This window comes from Meleagris gallopavo, chromosome 17, assembly GCF_905368555.1.
Source record: "Meleagris gallopavo chromosome 17, MGAL_WU_HG_1.1, whole genome shotgun sequence".
NCBI lineage: Eukaryota > Metazoa > Chordata > Aves > Galliformes > Phasianidae > Meleagris > Meleagris gallopavo.
In genome coordinates this window covers 3,587,957-3,614,934 of record NC_139420.1, presented here as the reverse complement: position 1 = coordinate 3,614,934, position 26,978 = coordinate 3,587,957, and the positions used below count along the sequence as shown (strand labels likewise).

The following is a 26,978-nucleotide window of genomic DNA, read 5'->3' as shown; positions in this document are numbered from 1 at the left end:
GAAAATAACTGTCCTCAAATCAGCCACCAAGCGCTGTGGTTATTTGTTTTATATATCACATATTTATAAAGGAAAAAATGACCTGATTTATATAGCAAATCACTTTCTCCAGAAAACCCATACAAATCACCCGCCCAAAAAATTTTAAGAATGAAAAGATTGAGCCCTGAAACATCTAGGTGAAAAGAGACAGATGTATAAACACCAGAGGAAAGAGAGTGTATTTTGTCTCAAGTCAGAGTAGGAGCTGATTCCTTAGGTGAAGGCACCCAGCACTTCCAGCATCCTTCACAGCCACCACCTGCAGTGTACCTGTGACATTTGTAAAAGGGAGCAATGAGCTTCCTGTGTTTATGAGGCACCTCCTCTTCGGGAAGCAAGTTTGTGAGCCATTGGGAACCTTGGCAACAATGCTCATTTCCAAAACAAACACTCAGGGCATGGCAGTCTATCTCAGTAACCACAGTACAACACAGCTCCACTTCTGACAGAGCTGCTGTGACTCGCCTGTAAAGGCTAAGAGAAAGAAACCAGCTCTGCACCCACTATGCTTCCACGTCACTCTCAGATACACAACAGTGCTGGCATGCAGAGCCTCAGACTTGAAAAGACAACCAGGCAGTCTCACTTGCATGTAATGCACAATTACTCTCAGTTTACCAGAGTATATATAGCCTGACAGCCTTTGTTCTTGGATTATTTTGGATATGTTTGTTCTTGGATTATATCAGCAGTTACAGTGAACTTCCCACTAACATTCCAAACCTTGGAAAGTGGCACTTTGAGTGTAAATTCGAAGTTATACTCAAAGCAGGTATTTTTCATTTTCAGACTTGGTCTTTGTATGTCAGTAGTAGCATGCTTGAGTTTCTGAAGTATGAAACAGAGACAGGTCTACAACAAGCTGTGGGGAGGTATTTAAGCATATAAATCCTGCTCAGATGCCTAATTTTTGTTCAATTCCTATAAATACCTTTGTGGATTTGAGCTTTACTAATTTCAACACGAGTTCAGTGAGAGATTAGGATTACCACAAACGTCAGTTCAGGAGAATTTACGTATTATCTCCTATTAGCACATAAATGGGTCTCAGGTCTACTAATTTAACATTTTTATAAGTAGTATTCCAAGGCCTTTTGTTGAAATTGTCCTTTCACACTGAAAGAGATCACATCTCAACAATTCATACAGTATTAGACTGAACAGTACACAGAGAATCAAGTCAACCAACTGTAATTCAGTTTCTATTGAGAAGTAATTGAAGAACTTTGGTGAAATTCATACCTGAGGAAGTGACATCCCGTACCAGGAGTAGGAAAAAAAAAATGGAAAGATACAGAAGAAAAAATAGCCTTACCTCAGTGTGAATTGATCTTCTGTTGAATTTTTAGCAATAGATACAAGGAAAGTCAAGATGTCACCTTGCTTGACAGTCTTTGGTGCATACCAAATGGCAATATTATTATCCAACCTCATTTCATTTAAGGAAGGGACAGCATGTGTCTGGTAAAGGAAAACACTTCCAATCCTCTGCAAGGGAGGTCCCGACTCATCAATGTCATTGCGCCCTGGTCGGATCCCATTACTTTTCCTAACATCTTCCTTGGTGCATTCCCCTTTCTCATCTCCTGGTTGTATAGCATAGTACAGCTCCACAGGACTGCCTTCAGAATGCTCCATTGATTTCTTACGGCCAGCTACAACGGTGGGAGGATTAAACCAGCCTGGCAGCAGTTCCAGCTCTGCCACACACAGCCCCAGGTCCCCCTTCAGCCTGCAGCTGCCTCTGACTTCCCGCGTCTCTCGGAAGGCGAACACCCGCAGGCAGGGCAGCCTCTCTGTCGTGCTATAGTCATCCCAGTCCCTGCCCACAATGTAGAACAGGACCTGGACTTTGGGCTTGCTAGGGTAGATTTTGTCACTCATTATGAAGGCCTTAAGTTTCCAATTAAATGAGAACTTGTTGGTTGATTCAAATGGATTTGAAGACAACATTAAGTCCTGGGGCACTATTTGTTCAATGGAAAAAGGTCCATAGCTGGCATTTAGCACAGGTGGCCTCTTGGATTTGTAGATGAGAAATGACTCCACTCGCGACTGCAAGCTAGAATTCCTCATAATATCCTGGTTGGCTTCCTTAAGAAAGAAGGAAACATCTGCATTGTGGATACGATATGTCACAGGCAAGTAAGTTGGCAGTAAAGAAAACCTCTGTATGCTTTCCAGGATCCCTCGACTCTCAGTCACTGTTGAAAGGAAAGGAAAGTTTAAAAGATCAAATCTTCAAGTCATACTGTGACATAACCTACCTGACTTTAATCGAGGCTTGACAACAATGTAGGTGGTACTAGTGGCAATCATAAGCATTATCAACTCATGCAGAAGTAGCCCAGGTAAATAGTGATTTATCCAGCTTGCTTGGAAAGCAGTAGGGTTTTCTACGTTCTATATGGCAGATAGATAAAAAGAGTAGCTTGTATAGGTTTACTCATGCCAAAGGTCACATCCTCACTTGCAATATACGTTTCTTATTGGAGAGCAAAATCACCCAGTCAGCAATTACAGCATAAGACCACTGCACAAGCACATTTAAAAAAAGGTTTGATCATACAGCAAGCTGCACCTGCAATCAACATCATGATTTTATATCAAATGGTACACATGGAACACTTAGACTCCACGCAGCTGCGTCAAGCAATGCATGGTCATCAAGTGACTTCCTGCACAAAAGTGAATTTTTTCTGGAGAATAATTAGCACAATAACCAGTGCACAAAAGCTCTGTTACAATACTCCGGTACTACAAGATTTCAAAAGGAGTTTTATTTAGTTGCACCCCATTTATGGCCCCTTCTGTTTAACTGCATTAATGAAAAAGGGTGCTTTTTTTTTTTTTTCCTCTAGTAAATAATCATCAAGCCTCATATCACTGCTGTTGCCCAACCTTACATTGTTCCTTAATACAAATGCATTATCTGTAGGTTGTACACCACTGCACATGGAAAGAACGTTTTCAATGACACTGAGCCTCTCACTGTGAGGCATCTATTTTAACTGTGCCACCAAGCAATTACCTGAGGCAGGCTATCATATTAAAGAATCAACTCTCCATTCTTTCTCAGAACTGTCAGTCCCAAAGAGCAAAGACATACACTGTTAAAAAATACAGATGTAAATACAATACGACCTTCCCTGTTTGAACATCTGACCTTCATGCTCATGTCTTCACAGTCCAATTCTGCTATAAATTGCATTATTTTTCCACAGTAAATTCAAATCCGTAAACTTATTCAGAAAAATGACAAAAGGTTTACATGGATGACTTCCAAAAGTAACCCAATTTCCCAAGGTGTACTCCACAGATGCTTTATTAGCCCTTATTATTTGTTGGGAATCTGACCTAAATATTTATTGCCCAGTTAGGAAGTGCAGCAGCCTAATCTGATAACAACTTTTTCTAACTACCAATCTCTCTTTTGAGAGTGCTACAATTCACTGTAAAATGGCTCAAATGTGCTCGATGAGACTTGTTACCTTCAGATCCTATGGGAAGGTATTCTTTAAAAACTGGTTTCAGACTGTTTACCAAAAACAAACTGGAAAATGCTGCTCAGAGCAACAACCATCTTCTTCACCCACAGGCAGGATGACCTGAGAAGGAAATTTGCCTTTGCAGGAGATGAGGGCAGAGGAAGCCGTGCTGCTGCTCCCCATCACCAGGGTACCTCCACAACAAAGCAGCCAATGCAGATCTCGCTCAGATAAGAGCAGGAACATTAGAACTGTTTTGAAACCTAAAACTTTTCCTCTTCTAAGAGTAAACCGCAGCAATTTTTTGGATACAAAACCACCCCTTTACTCTAGCCTTGATCTTCCTATCACTTGGCTTCCACTTTCTCCAGACACTCCACTGAGTGACAGCAGCTGAAGTTTTTAAAGACCTTCTCCTAAACAATCACCCAACAAAGATCTAACAACTCTAAATGGCTTTGCTAGTATTTGGAGTTGCAGAGATGCATCTCTTCTATCCAGCCCTAAGGCAAAATCTGTTCTGCTGTTGTACTTCCTCATATCATCCAGCCCATAACATCATTCCTCCATCTAATGTCCCATTTATAAATTCCATGCTCATTTTGTCCTCCTCCCAACAGCTTGGCAAAGCACCATTAAACACAGTGAGGCATCAAGGAGGCAACTTAGAGGAAAAAAGCTCAGGGTATTCAATTTTTTATTGCCCTTATTTTGATTGCAGCTCCCTCCCTTGCATTCCACAGGGAGAAGTACATTATTTTTATATTAAAACTAACAGAGTGTTTCGCCTCATAATTTTTTAATCATTTATTTTAAAGCTTAATTACCTAAGGGATTAAAAATCTTCCCTCAATATTCCCCATCTCCACAGGACAGTGTTCCACAGAGTTTGTAAATCAATGACTGTTCAGAATAGAAGAAGTGCTTAATGAAAAAAGAAACAGTCCCACCAGATTGAGAAGGGTCCATTTGTTTTTCAACTCCTGGGCAACTGCAAACTGGACTGCTCGTGGCTGTGCTTTGCCCTACCAGCAAGCTGTCACTGTGCAATGAATTCATATTCATGCTGGAAGCTGACAGCAGCTTTCCAAACAGCCAAAGGCCAAACATTCAAACAATTTTACACTTTATCTAGGAAGAGTTATAATCAACACAAACAGAAAAAAATGCTCAAAAAAACTACACTGAGTTCTGATGTACCATCTGGATTTTGACCATGAGAGTTTATTAAGGATTCTGAAGGATAGGAAATTAAACAGAAGAACTACCAGAGTCCTTGATTGCAACCATGGCAATTTCTGTACACATTATGCATGTTTGCAGCAAAAAGGAAAAATTGCAGAAGATTACAATTTGGTACGTTTTCAGATGAGACCCAGATTCAAAATTTTCAGTTACACCATTTACCCTATGTACTACATCAAGCCTACAACATCATAATTACAAATCCACAGGGATAACCCAGGGGGAAAATAAATAAATAATCAGTGGTAGCAGGTCGGAACAGCCTTCAAGGAGTTCAGTAGTATAGATTCCCAGCATTCAGATGCAGTTCACACAACTTGGAATTCATTAGTTGTGGCAAGCTATAAGATCAGTTTCTCAAGCTGAGACATCGTAGGGGAAAAAAAGATTCTTCCAGTGTTGGGTCCTGAGGGACTGCTGCTGCGCAGCATTACTGAACTCAAGGGACTGACCCTGCCCTGGGAATGCATGACTTGGCTGCTCAGTCTGCTGAATATCCACTGAACTTATGGACTGGTGTTGCAGTACTCTGGTTCCAGATGAACCGCAACACTTTGAAACAAGCCAATACAACCCAATTCTGATGCGACACTTATGCCAGGAGCTATTATTTCTCAACCCCTTAAAACTACATCTGTATTTGATCTCTCATGCTGTGAATGGTTTGTTGAGGATTTCAATCAGGGGCCACCTGGGATGGGATGCTGTAGAATGGTGGATTTCTTTCCTTTCTCTTTAGTAAATCTTTACTGACTGATGCTGTTTAAAAACTACTTGTCATTGACGGAAGAAGCAAATTCCTTGCAGATCATTGAAGTTTAAAAAACCCAAGAAAACAGCAGCACATTCAGTCTTCTCCCTCACATCCAAGGCTTGTACATGTGATATATCCCTGAACATGACACTGTAAACATGCTGCATTTATCCTCCAAGAGTTCAGACTACTTCCTTGATTAGGCTATTAACTTTGTACTGCAGTCTGGCTAAAAAATCTTAAATCTTTATTTCTTTAATATCATGTAACAGCAGCTTTCGGTCAATGACAAAATCACTATTCATAGCTCAGTTTTACTGCAATGTTATTGACCATGGCTTCTGAAAATTGAAGAAATCTGACAGACCACTAACTTCATTCTGTATTGTCAGATCCTTGGGATTTCATTACCCTAACACTTTATTTCTAAACTGTTCAATCCATGACCATACATTTATGATAAATAAAACACTCTTCCAATCAATTATATAATGTTACTATTTACAAAAAATAATTGCTTTTTTCTTATGACTACTGGGAATAACTTCTTAGGAAAACCGCCTTACCAGCTACAAGATCAAACTGGTAATAAAATATATGAAGTTTACTGCTCTGTCTCTGAGATTGAGATAGGTGGTTCTTTCCAGTTCAGAAAGAAATTCTACATTTTAGTTACTTTTGGACATCAAATCTTCTGAATGTCTTTCCTCTCCTGCATATGTAATGCCTTAGCATTTTGTCTTTGATCTAATACTCCACAATTCTACAGGCTTAGGGCAGTGGCTGAACAGCTGTGCAGCAGAAAAAGATGTGGAGTGCTTGACAGGTGGCTGACCATGAGCCAGGAGTGGGACCAGGTGGCCAAGAAAGCTAACAGCATTATGGCTTGTATCAGAGATAATGCAGCCAGCAGGACTAAGGAGGTGGTCGTTCCTCTGTACTCAGCACCACTAAGATCGAACCTAAAGTACCGTTTTCAGTTTTGGGTCCCTCACTACATTTATCATGCTCATAAAATATGATTATCAGTCAGAAAAGATTTTTGACAACAGCTGTACAGTGTGATGGCAATATGTTCTTGGAGTATCTCATTTTACTGAAGTTTGTAGAAACCTTCATAACTTTATCATTGATGTCTGGACAGACTAGATTTACTAGGTGAGAGATGAAAAATCCTGAAGTTATTTTGTTATTCACATTGACAGACAGATAAAAAAAATCATTTAAAAAGAAAGGCCCAGAGAGGAACACACACAGCTTTATATTACCAAATGATACAAAAATGATCAGAGAGAAATCACATAACAAAGGAAAGTTCCCACCTGAAAAGGCAGCAAAGTAATAATCACAGAGAAAAATATTGAGATGAAAGGATATGACACTTTCACACAGGATCGGATGTCAGCCTGTACATGAAAGGGCAAAGCAGTGATGGACAGCACAAAGTTTACAATAAGAAAAAAAATAGTCACAGTAAGTACTGAGGGATGAGTAACTAAGACTTTTCCGTAGCTCCAGATGCAAAATATCAATAATCACAGAGAGGTGTCCCCAATCCATCAGCTGCATGTGATACAAGGAACAAAAGGACATGAAGCATAAGATGGCATCACACCTCTGCGTGTTGATTACAGCAACTCACTGGTCCACCTTGACACACACACCAGGTCTTGGCCTTCTCTGTGATTCTGATGCATTTAATAAGTCATGAAATTACAATCTCTTTAATGATTTAGTACAAGTCTAGGTACTGTAACAAAGGGCCCCAGCACCCTAGTGGTGGAAGAGCTAGAGACAGGCTGTTGAAACAGACTGCTTCTAAAGGTTTCTCAGGCTCTGACCAGAGTTTTCAATGGCAGTAGTTGGTCTCCCTTTCTGCTGCTGGCCAACATGACTGTATGTCCTAATCCAATCCTAGCTGAATGTGAACTGCAGCACAGAGGTATTCATGGCTTCTGGATGATCATTCTCCTGCTTTCTTGAAGGTGCTAAAGCCATCAGTTTTCTTAAAGAGGAGGAAATTTAAAATTCATTTTAAATTTGTTAATCCATATTAGGTCTCTACATCTTGCTGTAGGCTCTGTGTCTAACACTGAATTTGTAAAGCCAACAACTGAAGTAGTTAATGTTAGCAATGGAAGATCAGTAAGTCTCATTTAAATATTATTTTACTGACATGTGCAGTATATTTCCATGAATGTTAAGAAAACTAATGATGTTTCACTAAATACACACCTATTTTATACTCACTAGAGAAAGTGCAACTTAAACATACTTCAGTATGTTCTCAGTAGGAAGAGAACATTCCTGACTATTTCCAACTTTGTCAAATAAGCAGGGAGCTAACATCTCTCTCAAAAAAAATTGAAATTATCTTTTCAAACTCCAAAGTATTTTTCTCCCAATGCAAGCAAACTCTGAAGGCCACGACCTCATCTAATATTCATTTAACCAAACCTAGGAAAAGTTCTTTGCTCATGCAAATCTCCGAAGTTCTATTCAGAAACAGATTCTACCTTTTAAAATCCTCTTTTAAATAGGTATGAGATGGAAGGAAAAGTTGTTTGTAGAGAAGCTGATGAGGATACAGAAGCTACAGCATTTGACACTCCATAAACACCTAAAAATAGAAAGATAAACTGGAACTTTTTCCCTTCCCCTGCCTGATAAACCCTCTAATGTTTTCTTTAGCACTTCTTTGGGAGTTTGCTCTGTCAATTTTAAGCCACTTTCACATCTCCTTGCAGATTTTAAAGGTCATATTAAAATCTGCCTCAGCTAAATATTCGTTTTTTTGAAGCCTGACTGGAAATTGGAATGTTATACCCTTGGTGTCACAGACATACTCCTCCAAGGAGGATGCTGTGAGGCATGGAGCTGAGGACTCTGTCTATTTAATTGCAGGGATATTTCTCCCAGAAAACACAGAGGATCTTTGAAATTCAGCAGCAATGAAGACTGCAGGGGAGCTGCACAAGAACCACTGAGAGCCCAAATTATTTTTCTCTACCCTGTAATTATCCTGGATACTTAAAAATCCCTGCTACACGGACATGAATAGTTTTGCATTCTAGTCCCACTGAGAAGCTTCGAACAAAAGATTTCAGAGGAACTGGTGAAAAGCCCACAATAGAAAGCTCAGAAACAATAACAATCCTACATATAAAACAAATTACAGATACGTTTTCTGCCAAGCAGGTCTTCACATTTACAAAGAGCACAAATTGAAGTCCCTGTCATAGCAAGCTCTCAGAGCCTGGTTCTCTGAGCATTCAAAATAATTATCCTCACCACTGTCACAGTACATATTTGCACATGTGAATCCACATACACATTTAAGATAGTTTAATTCACTTTTAATATCTACATTTGTGTGGGTATGAGCAAGCCCTCACGCAAACTTCTTGCTGTATACGTTAAGTGTGTACCAGATGGATTCTAGAGTCGTATAAATGACTGATGCTTCCCATCACTGCTTGTAAATAACAGATTGAAAGATGAGGTCCTCTAATTGAATGTCCTCAGAGTAAAGAGCAGCATCTACTAGGTAGAGTAAGACAGATGGTAGGATTTTTCGATGAGCGGAAAACCAATAGAAGGGCATTAGCCAAATTAAGTTGCATTTAGAACTTGCACTGACCACTAGATCTTATTCAGTAGGAATAATTCATAGACTTGATGCTGCAATTTTATATATTCTACTCTAAACTCATGTGAATAATTTATTTTTCAGCTGTCCAGCTACACTGACTCAAAAAAAAAAAAACAACAATGATCTCAAGTCAATTCGAAGTGAAATTTTCTTATACCCCATCAATATTGAAGAGAAACCATGAAAGGAAAAAATCTAATAAGGCCTCAAGAATGAATATTAATACAGTAATGTATTCATATAAATATATTTTACACACTTTATATAAAAAATAGAACAAATTTGAAATACAAAGCCTTCAACTTTTCTTCTTAAACTCCATCTTCATAATAACTTTCATGGGAAATCTATTCCTTAAGCCTTCCTACGAAACAGACATCTAGAAGCGATATCAGGTTTTTTTTTAAGCTCCTAAGCATGTAATAAAGGCAAGTCTTCTAGAGCTTGAGAGGAGCCATTCTTCAGAAAGCATGGTTGAATACGTTAGCTATCTCTCATTGACCTATTTGGATAATAATCAAATCACTGGATAAATGGAATAAATAGCTGAGCAGATATTTCTATGTCTAGTTACCATGATCCACAAGCCACTTTCAACTACTGTGTGACTAGATAACAAAAATAAGGATTAAATCTGTCTTGGGAAGACAACAAAAGAATAATTAAGACAGAATAGAAAATGCAAAATTATTTATAATTTATAGTACCATACTTGGTTTAAAAATTAAGTTAGGCTTTGCATGTCTATGTCTAAAGCCTACAGATACGTAAGATTCCCTTCCTAGTCACAGAAAAATGGTTCAAACTGCTCAAACAAATCACAGGAATGTACAGACGTTTATTGCCTGGCACTTTAGGAAATATCCAGAAATAAATCAACCAAGACAAACCACTGAAAGTGAAGGAAAGCAAAAATATTAAAACGACATATTAAAAGTGTTCTCCCAAATTACATATGGTTCACAGAGATGCCACATACAAAATTTAAGTCTTGAGGGTTTCAAATTGGATAAGTAGCAAGTAGCATTAATGAGACTATAAGCATTGAAACTGAAGATCTTTGCGTATGTTAAATAATTTTACAACACAGCCTGAAGAAGGAAGGCAGATAAGGTTCATTGGTGATATCTTGGGAGAGGATATTTACAGTTGGTGGAAAAGAATCTCAGCTGTACAGAAATAAGATTAACGTTCCCAACAAAAACTTTATCACATCCCATCCCATGAGAATTAGCAGCACAAGCAGACAGCGTGCTGAACAGTTCCAGAGCCAGTCTTTTTGGGTTGATGTTACATCTCTGCTGCATGTGTGCAGTGCAGTCCCTTTCTCAGTAAAAAATAACTCAAATCCTGCCTTGCTATTACTACAAGGCTTTAAAGTAGCTGCAGCAGTTCAGCATGAAATGTTTCAGATTACACTTATGTATTATGACTGTGAGTCTTCCTATGTAGTTACATACAGATCTAATCTTTGAAAAGACGACTGGCACGATGTGATCCCTGGTTATGAACATGTGTTTTCAGTAACAAATTCCATAGACCAAATGAATGAGGGTAGCAATATATCACCTTTCCTTGTAGATACAAAAATAGTCAACTCCCACTCTTGCTCATGCAGAAACATCCCTTAGGGCTTATGCCCTCTGGTTTCTTTCAGTCTTTTTAAAGGTCATGGTCTGACATTTCAACAGTGTTAGAAGTCATTGTCTTCTTTCCTGTATGTGTGTCTCTGCTTAAGCATTATTCCCTTCTAGTTACAAGGCCCAAGGCAAGAAATTACTTCTTCGTAAGAAGACTAGATCTGGTACTGCACTTGGAGACTGATTATAAATAAGTCAAGGCAGCTCAGCTGAAATAATATTAGATGCAAAAGGTTATGCATAAAACCAACAATCCACAGGAAATATGAAATTAAAATAGAAGATACATTTTTCCCCCACACAAAGTGAAAACCAAACAGAACATGAAGTCAGTCTAATTCATAAACCAAAACAACTGAGGCCTTTTCTATAAATGCAAATAGTATGTCATTATCAGTTACTACAAAAAGCTCAATTCAAATCCTGAGATTTCTCCTGTCTGCACTAAACCCTGACCAGAAAGTGAGAATAAACCTGCTTTCAGCAGGATTTGCAGCTAATACCTAATAGGTTGTCCTTTCAGAGCTATTGTAACTGATAGGTGAGATCGCTGGGTAAGATGATGGGGTCACAGAGGAACTCAGTACTTAATTAGAACCCACACCAGGGGATGGTTTAGTTAATTGCATGACCTAGCAAAATTCCAAGGCTGCTCTTGATTAAATTAGTTTGTGAGGGTCTTTCATAAACTTTTTTTCTTACGGTATTCATACTTTGATGGACTCCAGTAATGCCTTTGCTGACACCACTTTCTGCCCAGAGTTATTCACCAGAAATCCTTCCATGAAAAAATTCTTTGAAATTGTCTACCTGGCATACTTGCATAGTAGTAACAGGCCTCAGCAACACAAGGAAGACAGGGAGCCACTTAACAAGTTCTTCTGAAAACATATTAGCAATCCTAACAGGGAACAGATAAAGTTTGGGAGGTGGGGGGTGTTTTGCTTTTTTTTTTTTTTTTTTAATGGAAGAAAAATTGCAGCAAGGTTGTTCTTAAAAAAAAAAAAGAAGTCTGCAGCTGTAATTAGGGAGTGCATCACAGTTCTGCCAATTAGCTTAATTAGTGTGCAGGCTGATTGAGACCTGAGTAGGAAAGGTTTCCCATTATTTAAGGGTGTGGAACAACAGAGCAAAGACCAAAAATTCTCATAAACTCACTAAAGGGATGAAAGACTAGAGGAGGTATCTTACCACTGCTCAGGGTGAAGAATTAGTTCTCAAAGCATTTAAAGAGAATAAACTCCCTAGAGAGTTATTTCAGCTCCACCTTACTAAATCCTAATCCAGTGCTAAAAAAAACAACAATTATTTTCAACTGGCCATACTATGATTTCATCAGAAGATTAAACAAAAAAGAAATAAAAACTTGTGGTCCTTTTGGTATTAATTGAAGCCCTGATATGAACTGTAAAGAAACTCAGCTTCATCGGGACAGACAGAGCAGCAGTATTCTCAGGTACGACCTACCTTCTGATCAGAGGATGGATCTGGCATTCAACCAGAGGAGGTCCAGTACTGCCCACTGCCTTTTCAATCTGGAGTGACAACAGACTGCTGCAAAGTAGTGCAGAAGTATTTATGTGATTCTTAACATTGATTTTGTACAATCCACCATAGAATAAAAGCCAGATATATTCTTCTCTTTGTCAAACTAGGTGGATTTGCTGAGTGTAACTTCCCAGAGTGTAGATGTACATACGTACATACAAATGCTCCATCATAATTGTGATAAGAAATACTTAATTTCTTAATTTCAATGATAATTAAATCACTGTTCAAGCTATAACTTTGCACAGGAGATTCTTGTCAGTGTGAACATTAGTCTGCTTTCTGTTACCCCAGTGTTGAAAGAAGTACAACTCCTTACAATGCCTCCTCTAGTTTTTGAAACTTACTGAGAAAAGTTTCTTTTGTGCTGATGTTGCAACATGTTCCCATGCCAATAGGAAGACCAAACAATATTTTTATAATTAAAGTTACATGCAAATAGAATAAAAATCAAGCTATTTCTCTACTCCAATAAAAACTCCATAGCAATAGAAAAAAACAAATAGTAGATTACTATTTACATCCCTCTTAACTAAAGGCCAAACTTAAACACAAGCTATGGTGCTGACCAAGCAGAGAAATGGAAGTGATACGAGCAAGCAGAAGAGCACTTACTAACATATAACACCCCTTTTTGTCTGTAGGTAAAATAGAAATGAAGAATTTAAATGTATCATAATTATGTGAAAGAATAATTAATGACTTATATTTTAGTCTTCCTCAGAAAACTTTACAGTACTCAAATCAGCAAGAAATTTTGAAGGGGCTGTTGGAATTTCTACCTTTCTGAGAATTATACATTTGCTAACCAAGGTGTGAGCTTAAACTAGTAGCTACTTCCATTCACATGAACGATTCGCAGCTGTTGCATAACAAAGGATTTGAATATCCAGAAAGTAGATTTAGCACATCTATTTTACGTGTTTACCTAAGGAAGAGGCAACCACACAACATGACTTCTGAGTACACAGCACTTTGCTCACACAGGAACCATGCACTGAGTAGCTTTTACTTGGAAGGTTTCTGCAGCCTGAAATTTGAACGTTTAACAGAGTGGAAGAATTTCATTTTCTGGGACACAGCTTCTCACTAACACAGGTGCTCTTAAAGGAGAATTTACAGCATCCATTATCTTCTAACATAGGCAGTAATGAGAAATGACCATGCAAGAAAAGACATTATAAAAGACTTCACTTAATCTGAGATTTGTGGGAGTAGAGCTCCAGTTTAGACATCAGAAGCTAAGTTCAAAGTCCAGCTGAAATAGGATCTGCAGGAGGATGGTGGTAACACCAGGAGCTGCTCTGCCCACCTAGACAAATCATGACTGGAATTCTTACACAGTCATAACACAGTGCCATTTATCTTTCTTAGTGTCTCGCAGGAGTGGAGAGGACGCAGACATTGACAGTCTGCAGGAGATTCATTATCCTGGCCACTGAGGAGGGGAGTAAAGAACAAACAACGCTTTTCATCTCACTGTGACAGAGTGGCAGGGGTACAAGTAAAATATGGTCAGTACACTCCTGGGAATACCAAGAGGTAAGCTCACTTCCTGCCTTAGGCTGGAAAAGCAGCCCTTAATTGGAATCAGATCACATGCACCACACTTAAGTCGAGAACTACTTGGGGAGTAGCTCAACAGATGTCAGCCAGGCTACATGAGAAGTAAGGTACCGGATTATTGTGATTTCCTCACACTTCAGTGGTGTTTTCTTCTCTTTTAGGCATTAAGAATCTTTCAAGTTTACACATGTGTATGAAAGCTGCTAGACTGATGGAGGTCCTCTCTTTACCCTAAGAGCCTACATGTCATAGGCAATCAGCATAAAATTCCCAATGTCAAGCTCAGCAGTGGTTTTCACCTGCAGAACAGGAAACAGAGCTGTCATGCACTTCTCAGGGACCTTCACTCATCATCAGCAATGTGCCTAGATTCAAATACTTCAAAGCTGTTACTTCTGATCTCTTATTTTGTGATAGGAAGACTCATCAAGACATAAGCAGTACAGAAAATCAAAACAATCACTGTATAAAGTATAAACTATCTAAGTGAGTTGTGGCATCATAACATTGAGACAGTAGTTCCTAAATAGGAGCAAGATATAAGATCAGTGAATTTCACTAGGTTAAAGGCACATGGTAGAAGTCAATCTAGCACTTCAATTTTTACCTCATTATATATGCCACTGATGCTCAGCCTGAACTTGCAGATGGAACCAGATTCTGGGAGATCCTGTTCAGGTGCATAAAGAAGTCTGTAACTTACAGACACACAAGAAGAATAATTAAAGGCAGAACTATAAGTACTGCCAGAACTCAAGAAACAACAGATTTGAGATTTGTTTTGCCCTATTGAAGTTGATAAAGGCACACCAAAATGAGATATGCACATTATGTCTTATTCTACAGGGCCTGAACTGCAATAATTAGCACATCAAGAAAATATTAGAACATTTACAAGCACATATCCTCACTGAGGCAAGAGAAAATCCCAGCTTCAAATAGGAAGTAATTAAACCCAAAAGCTCACCTAGTTTCCCAGCTTCACACATGGAAGCACCCTTACAACAGTAGATTCAGTCTTCAAAATGATCAGCTGCAGTATGCTTTAATGATCCACTAAATAAAGAAGCTCCTGAATGCTGGTAAATGCCATCCTGGGTGGAGATACTGTCTCTGACTGCTTGAAACAGGACAAATTACTCTGGTAGCTGTGTAGAGTGCTCTGCAAGCTTGAATCCCTGTCACAGATTCTGCTGTTGCTAGCACTCTGCCACAGAAACCATGGCTAATTAACTAAGAAAGTAAAGCCAGAGCATACATAAAGGTGCACAGGTAGATAAATACACCATCCACGTGTTGAAAAAATTCAAGAGATGAAAAGGATAAAGCCCACCGTAAGCCAGCATGCAGTGGCAATCTGTCAAAGGTGCTCTGACTTCATTATCACCTCCAAAGTACAGCTCTCTCATTGTGTTTCAGCCACAAACGCAGCACAGGAAGATCTTAAGGCAGATAAATCAAAGCAGTTTTTTGGCAAAGATCCATAGATCTGAACCATCTTTTATCCTGTATTTGGTTTCACTGATCCATTCGGATTTTAACAATACCATAGATAGTAAATGAATGTTTCACAACTTGGTAAGGTAACCAAAATGCCAGCATCTGCCTAATGGGCCTTATCATTGAGTCCTAATGAATTTTACAGCTGTGTAACTTGAATGGTGCAAGAGCCACTGAAAAAATATTTAAGGAACAGTTTGTGTTTAACATCTTTTTCAAAAAAAAAAAAAAAAGGGGGATGGAAATCTTTAGTTTGCTCAAATACTTGTATTACCCACAGCATTAAATTTAAGCCAACAAGATTACGCGTGCAAGTAAATCTGCCACAGAAGTAACACTGCAGAAGTAAGGCCGCAGAAATCACTACAAAGGTAATATTCAGAAAGCTTTCTTTATGCACTACCTAGCTAAAACTCTGTAAAGCAGTTCTGAAGAAGTTGTTTCCTATAACTCAACAGAAAGACTGGAAGTTATGAAAAACCTAATATCCAACTTGAAAAATATTTTCCACTGATCTGGATTGGAGCACAAAAGCCAGAAAAATCTTCAAGTTTTTTTCTCTCTTTCTGTGTCTCTTTGATGAATATTACCTCTTTCAGATTTCAATTGGAAAAGCAACTAGAAACAAAATTAGATCAACAAAATCAAGGAAATACTTTTAAGTTTCCTAACTTTCTGGAAAAGTTTTTAAACAGAAGAATAACAGATGACAGCAAATAAACAACATACTCCCACACAAAACATTATTTGAAGTAAAACATGTAATTCAAACACCTGAGAGCACTTTCATGAGTACCCAGAAACTGCTCTCATTCTGAAATACACCTGATGACTTCATAATAAAGTAAGGTTCTATATCTACTTATGCAAGAACAAATAATTAAGAAAAAAATATCTTTTCACAGCGTTTTCCCAAGAGATACCTATTACCATTTTCCAGAAGAATATCTGGCCAAGATGAACAGCTTCTAAGCACCATAGGTGCAGACATAATTTCAGGAAAATGCAGCTTATATATGAAGACTTTCCAAAATCCTGTGAAAATCTTTGAGACCCAGCAGGTTTGCAGCTCTTCTGGGTGAACTTTCAAGAGAGGCTACTACAAGTGTGTAAGACATGCTGGGCAACCGTACAGATGGGACCAGAACACTTTCTTAGTGTTTTCTCGATGCCACTGCCATGGTATATCCCCAGGTGGGGCTAAAATCACATTAAGCAATGGAGCCTTGAAAACATTGTGTTTTCAAAAATAACACTCATATAGAGAAATTCCAGCCTGACAGATGTTTGCTTGGATTTCAAAGCACATTCTTACATAGATAGTTTTATACGTTAGGTTTCAATACATAGTTTCTTAATTTAGACCACATATCGCTGGATTGCTACATACAGACCCAATACAGGGGAAAGCAAATCATGCCACAAAGGAAGAGGCTTAATGGCATAGTCAGGATTTGAGGATTCTGATAAGATTTTATAAGTTTGAGCTTTCTGATTATTTTTTTTTAATTTAAAGTAAAAGTCCATAGATGTTGAACTTTATAGGATTTCCTCTTATAGCGGTCTGTGTCAATATCTTAGCTGAGTCTGCTGTGCTATTGTGATTTTATTATTATTATGATTTTTATTATTTATTGTGATTTGTGATTATTGAAGAATTTCAAGAAAATCAAATGAAACTTAATTTTATGCAACTTAATTTATGCAATGATTTTGACACATGCAGTAAAAAAAAAATACAGTGTGATCCAAGTGTCCATGCAACCAATTAAGATTGCTTCCAAAAAACTTCATTTTCAGATCAGCTTCTTTGTCTAGGTTTCATTCCATGATACAAGCCAAGACAACAACTGATTGTCACAGAACTACTGTGTATACTCAGTGCTTCACACCAAAGCTCCATGATGCCAGAGTTTGGCATCAGTAAGAAACATACAGTTTTGCTGATCCAGGAACATGAGTCAAAACCAATAATTGTTATGACAGGTATGCTCTGCAGTCTGTTGGGATTGCATGTGAAATAAAGGCTTTGTGATTCTGTTGTCTAAGGAATGAGTTGCACCTTACTTCCAGGACTCTCATTTTATACCAGAAAAATATTCAAATACTGGGATTCCAGTAATTGAGAGACTTACAAATGTTTGAGCTTTGCCAGTACACATACTAAATTAAAATAAATACTGTCACTGGAAAGATTTTGATGTTACCACCAAGTTCTATTCCTGAATTTGCTGAATAGGATACAATTGGCTTTACTCAGGTCTCCTGTTTTATACAAGTTTGATGCTTGTACAACCTGGCAGCTTTTTAGCTCAATCATATAAATGTCTTAATACCCTGCATTGATCTGGAATCAACACAGTTGCCAACACATGGATAAAAAGCATCTGGAGAATTTGTCGGTTGTTATTTCAAGCTGTTTATTATTCCTTGAGGACTCATACGAACACTCAGAACTATCATGCCTGCATTAATACTGCTCTCCTACACCTCTGGGTACAGTAACACTCTGCATTAAAGATGCTTTATAAAATTGTTTGTGAGCTGATATTGCAGTGGGATTACTTTGTATGGTCTACAGCTTTGCACTAAATAAATATTGGAAAGCTGCATGCTGTGAAGTAGGCAGTTTGAGCGACTCAGTCTGGTCTTTGGACCACAATTAAGAACAAAACTAAAGCATTGATATGTACCAAATTGTATTTTAAATCTTGAATTTGGCAAACCTGTGATTAACAAAAACTCAAGGAACATTAGTAATGCTGTGCTTATAAATGAACACTGAAAACAATGGTCCACAGGCTTAGTGAAGGAGCATTTAAGCAAGCTGTCCTTATTGCTCATGCAGAGGTAGAGATATCCGTGATATATTTTTGCTGCTTCTTTCTCTTTGAGTGACTCTCTGGTAGTTATTTACAAAACACTACCTGGAGTTTTAAAAGTAATTGATTTAATGAAGTTCTGATTCAGTTTAATTTGCGAACACTTTTTTTCCATTGGAATTTGTTGACTGCATTTTTGGAAATACTCCAAATATTCTTAACTCCTCTAATGTGGTGTCCCCAAGGAAGTCAAATTGAAATCTAAAGCCAACCTAAGGACAACAGTAGTCTGTTGGTTTGTAGTGGCACTCTCCCTGAGTGAGATGCGTACTTACTGAGAACAAAGAGCATATGGGAAATTCCCTGGATGGACAAAGTGTTCTAGAATAATATAGCAAAAGATTCCATTCAAAAGAATTTGCCTCTTTTGTCTTGGGCATCAATTTTCAGTAGTGACTAACTGAAGCTGTAAAGGTAAAAAAAACAAATTTCACATTCCAAACACTAAAGATTTTTAATGTTGAGATTATATATATATATTTTTTTTTTTTTTTTACTATAACCCATCATAATGATTGCTTATTAGTTTCCCTATCCATCCTAGTTTCGTATTACTTCATATATACATAAATCCACAAAGTAAGTAGACTCTATCCATGTGTCTATCTCCTCTATTATTAATCATACAAAAGGGGAAATTAAAATAATTTTCCAGAGATTATTAAAATGTTCAGGTCATTTCATCACCTACTAAAGAACGTACTTAGAAGATGCTACGTGGTTTTTAATATTCAGTAAGAGTAAAATTACTGCTTCAGGTAATTTTGGAAAACAACAGTCTCGAGCCTTTGGAAAGTCAGTTTGCCAATAAAATTGTCAGAAAATTGAATATTAAGGAACACATCCAACATTTCTTCTATGCCTTATCTGACTCAGGCTCACTAGCAAGAAAACACGATGCTGTAAGCAAAGACATGGATTAAAGAATGAGAAGATCTGGTATGGCAGTGTTATTTGCCCTTATGATAATACCTCACATTAAAGAATTTTTAAAGAATTTTCTGCACCAGTTAGCTCTTTGAAACAACCAAGCATTAGATCCAGTTTTAAGTTCTGGGGACAAAAGAGGGGCCTTTTATAAACCAAGTGTAAAATGCATCAATTCCTGGGGCTTATACCAGATCCACATCCAGTACAAAGGGTCAAATCTTGCTTGACTTTTATGACACAGACTGTTTCTTATTTCCAAAAAAATTCTTCTCTGATCATCAATTCAATTACCCTGGAGGTAAGCCTAGATGATGGAAAAGTTTTTTGTGATAGCATATGAAAAAAGTGATTTTATATTAGCTTTCAACCACTTTCCATGGATTACTTTTTCTTTTCCCCACATCTTTAGTTTGTCTGTTTCAAAACAGGTTTCCAATTCTTATTCTCTGCTGGATATTTTACTGTAATTACCTGTAATTTTCATCATGTCTGTCTTTAGATTTCAGAATTCTAGTTAAGAGTCCACAGCAAGATACAAGCAAATTAGCTTCATCTGTCTGCAGGAGCTACGATAGACAAAGCTGTAAAAACATCAGCAGTTTTAACCTTAGTGCAACTAAAACATTAGACACAATGCGTAGAGAGCATGCTCCAGAAGTGTAGAAAAGATGCACCACAGAAGTGAAAAATATGCTCATAAATAAAAAGAAACTTTCCTTATGCCTTTCAATAAAAGAAAATATTATCAGTTATCTACAGTATTTAAAGAGGTAAAATTACAACCAGCCCCATTTAGTAAGAATATAGATTTGTAGTGAGGCTTATTTCATAGTATCTATGTTTGAACAATACTCAAAGGAGACTGGGTAAGTTACACTAATGCTTTAGATTAAACAAAAAGGCAATGCAGGCACTGGAGTACCTTTTCTCTCTTAAAAAATCACTTCTCCAACTACACCTCGCTATGGAGAAAGGCATGCTTTTCAGACAAAAGTACTTAAAAGCAAAATAAGTTCATAGCAGAAATATTGTACTGCTTCCTAATCAGTCATCCATTAGCTCAAGCTCAGCAGCTCTTCTCCCAGGAGAGAAAAATAAGAGCTGGATTTAGAAGAAAAATCCAGTTTAATCATTCTTTCATGATCTGGGAAGAAATTTGTGCCAAGAGAATAAGTTGCTTGTTTGTTATGACAAAATTTGGGAGAAACATGCTTTTGCAGTGTCATAATGCCTTAAAAATACTGCATAAAATGAATAAATGAGCCTGATTATGAAAGCTGATAGTCAGTGAATGAAGCATCTGAACAATTGCATTTTGGTTTAACCTTGTTTGAGTTGTTTTGTTGTGTCTTTTTTTTTTTTTAACTAGACAGAAAACTTGTGAAGGAAGGGAAGGAGATATCCATGTTTATGCAAGATCTGTATGAAAAATTGTAGCATAAGTCTTCCTGATTCTTCCATAGCTTACTTGAGTGTCATGCATCTCATTCTTATCTGTGTTAAAGACATAAGAATGATATAAATGCAGAAAAAGATGCAATTCAGGGAATCCACAGAAGGAAAGATATTAGAGCCAAGACTCCAGCATAGCACCAGATATTTAGAAGCAGTAAAGTATTCTACAGAAACTGAGAAAATCTCTCAGGTGTCCCTGGGAAGAAAATAAATACTTGGAGTAAATACACATACTGTTTGCAATTTCAAGTTTGTAGTTATCTTTCACAGCACTTCTTGTCTGCACAGACCAGAAATGAAGTCAATAACCAAACAGTATAACATGATATGTTCTTATAACACTCCTTACTCGAGGATGCTGATGGCATTATAATAAATATTGTTGTCTAAATCAACTTGCAGAAAAATAAACAAGGAGTTAAACCACCAGCAGAGACTTCCATTGTCCTTCTTGAACACCTCCAATCCAAAACAAGTTGCAAAGAAAACAACTGTAGCTCTAACATTTCAGTCCTTAGAGGCTTAAGAGTTAATGCATCTCATAGGAGAAAAACAGACTTAGGCTATAGCTGCCTCACAAAGTATGAGTTGCAATAACTGACACAAATATTAAGGATTTCTTTTTATTTGTCTTCAGATATTAGCCTTAAAGACTCAAATATGCTCAGTTTCTTCCACAACCACCTAAGTTTAAAGTTTTTTTAATAAATGAAAGTGAGGTTCATAGCTAAATCCATAACTTCTGAGAAGTATCAAATACCATGAGATGGCCAGTTCTGTGGCAGCAAAATAAAACCATGCTTTTAATCGTACCTATCAGTACTACTGCACATTTTCAGTAGGATATTCACAATAGCCTTTGGTAAAATGGGAAGAAACGCTGTGTTCATGCATGAATGATCACAGCTGTTAGAAGGGATTTTCTGTTTAAGAGCAAAATATGCATGATATACAGATGGACAGACAGCCTGTAGAGGGAGAAGACCTGAATCTGTTTTGCAGATCCCACAACCCAAATATTGTACAAGAGAGAAGACATACGTTCAGAGCTACCACCCCTCTTCAGATGTTCTCTGAGGAAGAAGAATCTGGAGAAAAATCTCAAAGTAAGGGGTAAGATGAACAGTGGGAGGGAGACATGCTTTGCAGCTTCACAGAGAAATGAAAGTAAAGGAAAAAAATTATTTAGGATTGCATTGCTCCTCACTAATACTCAAGAAGCAGTAAATTTACCAACTAAAGACTTCAGCATATTCTGCAGCAGCTTTCCCATGGCTTCAGTGTATAGTACTGGTACCTACCATCAGCTACAGAAAAGCCATTTCAGATTATCTACCCCTGCTGCAATCACACACCCATTTTTCCAGTTTCAGCACATCACAAATCAAACAAAAAACACACACATAGCAATGACAGTGAAGACTGAAGCATTCCACACAGGTGGAATGTCTTCAATGTTACCTATACTTTGTCTTATTTGTTCTTTTGTATGTGTCCTGTTGTTGTTGATTTTACTGTCATTGGCATTTTATGTTTTCCCTCATAATCCCCTCCTAATCTGGAGGATCAGTGGTGACTCCTTCACATTTGCATGCACATATATGGAAACAGAAAATATCTCTATTAAAAATAAAACAAGGAGAAGCATGTGTTACAATTCTTACATGATTTAAAAGTAATCTTCATGAAGATGTGTGCCATGCATTTGTTCATATTAATGTTACTAGCTTGCAAACTAATGATAAATGTATGATAATTTATCTAAGTGAAATGAAGTGTGCCCTAAAGATAGACAGCAAATGAAAGCTTCTGCTTACACAGGTTCAGAGCACGTGCCTTATAACCACGTATCTTTGATGCAAAGAGAACATTGCACAAGTGATATGTAAAGACAGAGCAGGATGGGGAAAAAAAAATAGCACAGGGGCACGTATAACACTCTGCAAGCCATAACAACTGCCATGCTGCCATTCCAATATTTCAAAGTCTAGCAAAGCAAAACACTTTCCAGCTCATGACAACAAGCTCTAAGTTTTACGCTTTTATACCTTCAAAGTTTTGCACAGTGCAGGTCAGTCCTTTTACTTTGCAAAGGCCTATGAGGACTCCATCAGACGATGGTAGCCACGACCAGCCTGCTCCTCCTCAGTTAAAATGTTCCTCACATCACAGAGCCATGAACTAGAAGATGAAATTGTTTCAAGAAGTTCTTGTTCCCTTCTAGTGTCATCTTCCTAGTACTGTTATTTCAATTATGAATGTATTTTGAGTCCCACTGTGACACAGCCCTCACTGTGCAAACAGTTATCTTCCACAATACTCTTGATAAGGCATTGGTAATACACGTAATACACTGCTCCTCGTGCACTTACTGTTGTATGAAAAGGGAATATGGCTTAGCAAAGGCTGATACACCATTAAGTTTCAATGTCTCCTAGATTTGTGATTGAAGAGAAAAAGATAGCCAGAACATTCCCTTCATTCACAGTAAAATTCCAAGACATCTTACCTAACAAAATCCTTTCTGTGTAACAGTCAAGGAAGAGCAAACCCATAACTATCAGTTAACAACTTCACAGTATTTCTTTCCACAGATGTGTCTATGATTCTACGTGTGGAGGGATGCTGTCATCTCTCCTTATGCCAAGTAGCCTTTTGATTGCCTCTGGCGTCCTTCAACAGAATATCTCATCTCTGTAATCTGTGTTCCTACAATAAAGGCTTGTGAAACGCTGGAAAGCAAACAAGACTGAAGTTATTCCTGTAGAAATACAAATGAGCAAGGCCTCACCAGGGAAATTTAAGTATAGGCTTGGAATTAAGTGAGAATGGCACAGCTGTCATGAAATAATTTCTATCTATTGAAATTTTCCAAATGAAAAATAACCGTTACATTTATCCTCCATCTCCTTCCCTTTCCCTCTTGCATACCTTCACCCCAAACCACTTCACACTGAGCAAAACAACTAGGTATGAAAGAGCACAAAACACAGGAGTATTTAAAAGCAGAATTTCATTAAGCAAAGTTTTAAATTGTTCTTTTACTTCCTTCATGCTCACTTCACTGCTTGCTTGGATCAAGGCCTTATTCTCACAAAGCTGTCCTGCTCCCACTGAAGTGAGATCTTCAATAGGAACAGGAACAAACCTGTACAGCTACAGACTTCCAGAACAGTGGGCAGAGTCTGTTTTTTTTCTGCCCTGCTGTTTGTCTCCTCCAGATAACAGAGGAAATTCATCTCTAAACAAGAAAGATAATCAGCTACCATTATTCAGAGGTTTGCATCACCAAGTCATAGATTTACTCCTGCCATTTGGCAAAGCTCTACTGCAGGCTCAGCAGGAGAGTGTGATTTTAATAACCAAAACAAAATTCTTAGCAAATAATCATCTCCTCACTTTGCGTAATTAATTCCTTGACTGCTACAGAAGGATACTGAAAGAGTGAAAATACACTTGCAGACTATAACGATTATGCTAATCTAGTGAAGATAAAAGATGTGTTGTGTATTAATCAAAGTCCTGAACTTAAGTTCTCATTGTTCTTGGACTAATCGATCAATGCAACACTGACTTACACAAGTGCAGGAAGGCTGCCAGAGTTTTACAATTCCCTTATGCAGACGAAAGGAATGCAACTTAATGAAGGGTTCCTCAAATAAGTTTAAAGGAGTATTCTAGAGAAAAATCGCTGTCAGAAGGTACAAAGCAGACAGCCTAACTGGTAGGAAGGTAGAATTTTCATCTTCGTGGAAGCCCTACTGTGTCTGTTCTCTCCCAGCTGTCTTTCAGTGTCTGAAAGATACATGATTACTTCATCTTCATCCTGCTTGTCACACAAATGGATCACACCGTAACATAGACAGGAAAGATTTACAATACTCCACAGCTTGCTATGTAAGTTAATAGCTGATTAACTCCCACTGTATGCATGACTCCCATTAGCACTAATAACTCATAAGTCATAGACAAATGCATTCTCAAAATCTGAATGAGTTATCTTCAAAAGCTTCTTTTGTTAACAGAAAAATCTGTATGTATTTTTTCCTTGCACAGCTCACAGAGATCAATAATTGTTATACTCTAACCAGCAGGGAATAATAAGACGTACAGATATAGCCATTAACAAACTAATTAAGAGAGCCATTAATAAATCCATCTGAATTGATTTCAACCTTTCCAAAGAATATGAAAAATAACACAAAAGAATCTTCTTTGAGCATTGTGTAAGTTTGCAGGACAGATAAGTGAACAGTAGAAAAACAGTTGTGATCTATGTATTTGTATTCTTCCATTTGTGAACACAAAACATTCTTTAACCACTACATAACAGAATAAAAAACAACAAATGCTATCACCAAGCTTGCTTTCCCTTCTACTTGCATGAGTAAAAACACTGAAATTGGTTGAATATTTCTGCAGTTAATAACGCCTGGTTTTAAAGGGACCTCCAGGATCAAGAGTCAGATTCATAACTGGTATAAACTGACACGTATTTATGTCATCAGTTTATTCTAATGGTGAGAAATGATCTTACTAAATCTCAGGAAATTCAGTGTTGTATTACACTTTCATTCTTATAGCCATTCAAGAATCAAATTCTTCTCCAAGAATAAGCTCCTTGCATTCAATCCAGAAGTCAGTGAATGCACTGCTCTATCATCAGATCAAATTTTTGAGGTGTCCTTCTAAAATGTCTCAAGAATACATTCAGGTTATAATTATGTAAGTATGCATTTAGTCAAATAAGTTTCCATTCTAAGGACAAGTTATTGTTACAGTAATCTTCAATTTCCTAAGAACAACAGAGCCTAATTTTTTGTAAGCAGAAATTCTCCTACTGTCATTGGAGAATGTTAATTTTCTTGTTATAAGCTACCTGTAACTTTAAAGTCTTATCTGGTACAGTTATTTCATAAATTGGCACTTTCACTGAAAAATAATTTTTAACATCCACTTTTTATTTTAACAAGAAATTAATTTTATGACTGTAACAAAGATGTTCCCTCCAAATAAGAAATTCATTTTTTTTTTTTTATACACTGGAAAGATGAAAACAAAACGGTAATTCAAATACAAAGTTTTAAGGTCATCTTTAAAGTCAAAAACAGATGCCAGCTTTTGAGGCATAGATTCAGAAAAAGCTTAGCATATCAGGAAATAGAACCAGGGAAAGCACAAGTATCAAATGTATGTGCTGTGAAGGCAGAAGTGATTCTAATTAAAGTTTCTCCTGTTAAAAATCAAGGGAATAAATTCTTTTTCCTGTAAGGCAAAGTAAACCCATAGTAATTCCACGGAAACTGCTCCACCTTCACATAAAAATGAGATGTAGCTGAATTTAGTAGGGGTTCTTTGAAAATCAGATGAAAACTACATTCCACAAGTCCTACCTTCACACACACAGCATCCCATTTCATAAAAGATTGTCCTGTTTTCAACAGAGTATGAGGACATGGGCTCAAATACAATTCAGATATTGTTAATAAGACTTCAGAAGTGCCTGGTTCATTAAATGCAGAATGCCCTGGTGCACTGAAAGCAGACCGTGGCACAAACTGGAACATTAAACATAGAGCATTCAAGTTCTGGATTTAGGCAAATCAAAAGCACACAAGCACTTCTTTTTAAGGATCCCTTCCTTTCTCCCCATTCACTTCATAATCTGAATCATAAATGCTAAAGAATGTCTTCTACCCATATCTAAGTCTGTAAGTTCACAGCAAATTTGGAATATTTTGTCTCAAGACATGTGAAACACGCAGAATGGTCTCATGCAACCTGCAAATGAGAAAGTCAAGTAAAATTTACAGTTCAGAGGGGCAGAACTCCAAAAGCTTTGAGAAAGGCTAATCTAATACATCTGTCGTATACAATTACACAGTCAACTGTAATCCAAAACATCCTTTTTTTTTTCCTCTCCAAACATAAAAGAGGCAATTGCCCAGGCTCAGAATTAAGCATCTGTTTCACAAAACAAAGTTATTAACCTCCAAGGTTTTTATGAACCGATAAAATTTGATCATTCAGCATTGCTCTGTAACAGTTGCTTTCTCCATTACACAAATTACTACAGCTGATTCCTGAACAAAAACCACTACCACAATTGGACATTTAAAGCTAGTGGGTGGGCTATTATTAACAAAGGGTTGCAGATGCTTCTTATTTTAAAGATTTTGCTGCTGTTTCTGTTAATGGATACCTGGATTAATCTGTTTTTTAGATGTGAAAGTTTCAATATTATAGTGAAGAGAAAAATGCACAAGTAGCCCTACA

General features: G+C 37.4%; 1 protein-coding gene across 1 annotated transcript in view; it reads right to left on the bottom strand.

Annotated features, from left to right (window-relative positions):
* Window positions 1-26,978, bottom strand: part of TMEM132D (transmembrane protein 132D) — a 192,928-nt gene that overhangs the window by 150,848 nt on the left and 15,102 nt on the right. Inside the window, exon 2 of the mRNA XM_031555950.2 lies at window positions 1,358-2,246. Coding sequence (XP_031411810.1) covers window positions 1,358-2,246 — 889 coding nt within the window. The remainder of the gene's footprint in view (window positions 1-1,357; window positions 2,247-26,978) is intronic.